The sequence below is a fragment of the Sinocyclocheilus anshuiensis genome, unplaced genomic scaffold (genome assembly GCF_001515605.1).
Source record: "Sinocyclocheilus anshuiensis isolate Anshui unplaced genomic scaffold, SAMN03320099.WGS_v1.1 scaffold434, whole genome shotgun sequence".
In the NCBI taxonomy this organism is placed as follows: domain Eukaryota; kingdom Metazoa; phylum Chordata; class Actinopteri; order Cypriniformes; family Cyprinidae; genus Sinocyclocheilus; species Sinocyclocheilus anshuiensis.
The window spans coordinates 374,499-378,450 of record NW_015544145.1 but is presented as its reverse complement, the minus strand read 5'-3'; the positions used below and the strand labels follow the sequence as shown (position 1 = coordinate 378,450).

Below are 3,952 nucleotides of genomic sequence, written 5' to 3'. Positions count from 1 at the left end.
CTATATGAACAAAAGTGCAATAACATTTGGTTTGCAAACACTTTAAACAAATAAGGTGCTTTTTTTACAGCAGTATTCAGCAGTTAAAATATTTATTGTAAATCTCAACTTAAACATTAATGTAATCAAATTAAATATAAAACCAAAGCTATTTGCCACAGCCAGGGCATTAGTTTTTATAGAAAATATTTGACAGTTTGTTATAGAAAAGCAAGGTATGCTCAGAGTCCAGAGCCTCGATCATAACATTATAACAGGCTCCTTCCGAGTAGAGACCTGCACTATCATGGGACAACACTTGATGGGCGAGTGCGGGTGCGGGCGAGTATATACTCGTGTGTGCGGGATAGGGGAGAATAAGGGTGTACTCGCACTAGGCAATCTTAACCGAGCCCGAGTGCGTTTGACCCCCAAAGCCCGGTTCGTTTGACTAGTGTGATCGCTCCGTGCCATTCTCGGGCTCGGTTCAATTAGGGCCAGAGGTGGCCCAGAGCGAGGTTCAGTTGGGCTCGGGCGCGGTATGCATGTAGTGTGAGTAACGCGTTAACTTGCCCAGCCCTAATTATAATGTACTACCTTATAATACCAAACTTATTTAACAATAGAACTGTTAATAAAAATAATAATTCCAGCAAGTATGTTAAATGTTTTGTTAAATATGTATTAAAATACTTTATTATTTATTTATTTAGAAGAAGAATTATATCATACCAAACGTATTTGTATTAAATGTTAATATACAACATTTATTATTAATACTGTTTTATTATTATTATTACAACAACAATCCTTTCAGGAAGCAATACAAGTTAATACTTGTCTTAAATGTATGCTAAATATGTATTATTATAACTACTACTACTACTTGTTGTTGTTGTAGTTTTTTAGATTATTTTTATTAAACAATAAGAAATGTCATCTGCCATATTATTGATTTTGTGTAAAAAAACAGTAAAACACTTATTACAGTGTTTTTACCACAGTTAAGTTGTAGTGTTTGGCACATTATGAAGTAGATTTGTGGTTTCTTGCTAAAACTAATGGGATATTGCTACCCCACTCTCCTCTTCCTCTCTTTCTCTCTCTTTTAATCCCTCTATATCTATTTTTCTTCTTTCAGTTGGAGTTTTCTCCTCAAACTCTGTGCTGCTATGGCAAACAGCTGTGTACCATCCCTCGAGACGCTGCGTACTTCAGTTACCAGAACAGGTCAGTATTATACACACTATATCCACTCTACACACAGTCACTCGCACCCATAGCTTAATACTGTGCAGTACAGCCATTAAAATTCAGAGTTATCAGTCGTATAAGAGTAAGAATAACCACTTGAAAGTTCAAAGAGACTTAAATTGAGTCTATATTATGCATACAAACAGAAGCAAGCTATTATATTCATACGAATAGTTATATCATAGTGAATGTGGCCTGATGGGTAATTGCCTGACCCCATCAGGCATGTTGTCACACTATGGTAGATCATTTGCATTTCAGCCTAAAATCAATTTAATGTTGCCTGGCAGCATTTAAAGCTCTGCTGTGAAGCGGGCCCAGTGCTAGAATGAAGTATTATGAAAGCTGTTTGTTTTCTGAACACTTTAATAGACACTAGGCTACTCCACTACATCTGCCACATTTAGATTTGGTTTACATTGTGTATTTGTATGTAAAAAGATTGAGGTGAGTATTTTTAAGAGTTCTGTTTTCATGTTCTATGTAAAAATGTAAATGCTGTTCTGCTGTGAGCACATATTTCCCACATCAGGGTGTTGTTGAATTTCAGGCCTGTTGATTTGACTTTCGGTGGCAAAATAGACCACATTTCACTTCTCTGCTCTTTTTCTGATTTTAAACGGCCATTTTAAAGAGGGTCTGCATTTTTGACTCCGGTTGTGTTTTGACGTTTTGTTGGTGTACTTACAATTAACAGGTGTGTTGGCAAGTATTTGTGTTGATTACCTCAGTTGGTAGCTGCAAGCACAAAATAACAAAGTGCTAATAAGGAAGCAAAACGATTGCAGTGCTCTTCCTCTAATGCGTTAGTGAAAATCACTGCCAGTTTTCTGAGTTACATCATCCTAGATCCTAACAGCAAAACTCTTATTCGCATAGGATGGCAAAGACTTTCACCAGAATCAGAGGTTTCGGCGTGCAAAGCTTAAGTTTTTGTATAACTTTGGCAACCTTAGACTTAAGCTGAACCTTACTTTCGTTATATAAAAAGGCTACATAAAACATGTCAAGTCACAATATAACAACACTTGTTATAATAATAATATTAGTATTAACATGTATTAAAAAAAAAGATTATGACAACACATGGTAATAAAATATAAGCCCACGTGAAAACAGCCATATGTAATGCATGTTATATATTGTTGTTGTTATATATTTTTTTATTATTATGTTGTGATGCCTTTAAGCTGCATTTAAATAAAGAATTTTGTAAAATGATAATGTCAGATATCAGTGGTCCTTCATTTGCTTTATGCAAGGAACATTATTTTTGGGGTAAAATATGACCTGGATATGTTTTATGAGATTCACCCAAAATGTACTGACTAAAAGTACAGTATTTCAAAATCGGCTAAGACTTCATTCATGCTGCCAACTACAGGGCGTACTAACTGTTTATCTGTCACACGTTGTTTTAGTAGCGAATCTTGGGACCCTCTTTAAAATGTCCTGAAAGGATGATGGGTCTCTGTTGCTCCTGTTCTCATTCTTCTCTTCAGTTCGTTCACTCAGTCCATTGTTGTCCCTCGCTCCTCTGGGCGTCACGGTTGTTTTAGAGCTCAGCGGATGCGAGGGATACCGTATGTGCTTTTGCCTCAGCTTCCTGCTCTCTCTTTTGGTTTAATTTTCTTCTTCTAGATCTGACCTACCCCTCCACCTGTTCAACACGTAGCTCTTTGTCCCTCATAACAGTTTTGTTTCTCACACTTTTTTAAAATATTCATTCTGCCCCCCCCCCCCTTCCCTTTCTCTCCCTCCTTTTTTAACACTTGTGATGTCTGCATTGGCCTGCTTTGATGTGACCAATCATCCGCTCTGAAATTTACACGCAACCAATCAATCAATCTGCCCACACAAAAAACCTGCTTCATGATTGGCTGCTCCCGGCGACGAACCTGCCTTCTCCTGTGTGCCTGTCTCCTGGCCTGCCCTGCCCTGATTGGTGGCTGCTTCCACGTGCCCTCACTGTGATTGGCTGTGCTCTTGATGAACGGTCTAGTTCACCCAAATATGGGCTTCTTGCTGACAGGTACCACTTCTGTGAGAAGTGTTTCAACGAAATCCAGGGGGAGAATGTATCCCTGGGGGACGATCCAACCCAGCCTCAAACGTGAGTAACCGTATAAATGTTTGTGTTTTGATCTTCTCCTTCATTGTTATTGTCGTGATGCTATTCCTCCGGAGAGCGTTCGTTCAGTGATTCTCATGACCCACTCGATTGGGCGGCTTCCTCTTCTCTGTCTCTCGTTTTCTCTCCTCAGGTCCATCAATAAAGATCAGTTTCAAAGGAAAAAGAATGACACCCTCGACCCTGAACTGTATGTTTCACATTTAACTTTTCTCCCTCCAAATGTGTCATCTCGGTTCGCTTGTTCTGAAGTTTTAATCAAGGTGCTGATTTGTTGTCATCGTCTGACCTTTGTTTTCTGTTCTTTCTCCTCAGACTATTGGAATGTGGTGATTGTGGTCGAAAAATGCATCAGATATGCGCTCTGCACAATGAGACGATATGGCCGTCGGGGTGAGCTACTTTTATTTGAGCACACTTTTATGTGACACATTCTACTGCAAAATAGGGCTTAAAAAATGGAGTGTTAGTGAATGTAAGGTTTTTCCTGTTAAATACAATCCTGATTCATGCATTTAAAGCAATAAAATAAACAAAATAACATTGTATAAATGTTATTTATAGTTCTTGATAAATATATTTCCCCTT

The 3,952-nt window shown here is 38.2% G+C and overlaps 1 protein-coding gene across 1 annotated transcript in view; it reads left to right on the top strand.

The window, feature by feature from the left end:
* LOC107695111 (histone acetyltransferase p300-like) overlaps nucleotides 1-3,952 on the top strand; it is a 39,094-nt gene that overhangs the window by 27,101 nt on the left and 8,041 nt on the right. Inside the window, exons 20-23 of the mRNA XM_016494918.1 lie at nucleotides 1,121-1,209; nucleotides 3,266-3,346; nucleotides 3,498-3,554; nucleotides 3,680-3,757. Of these exons, the coding sequence (XP_016350404.1) occupies nucleotides 1,121-1,209; nucleotides 3,266-3,346; nucleotides 3,498-3,554; nucleotides 3,680-3,757 (305 nt within the window). The remainder of the gene's footprint in view (nucleotides 1-1,120; nucleotides 1,210-3,265; nucleotides 3,347-3,497; nucleotides 3,555-3,679; nucleotides 3,758-3,952) is intronic.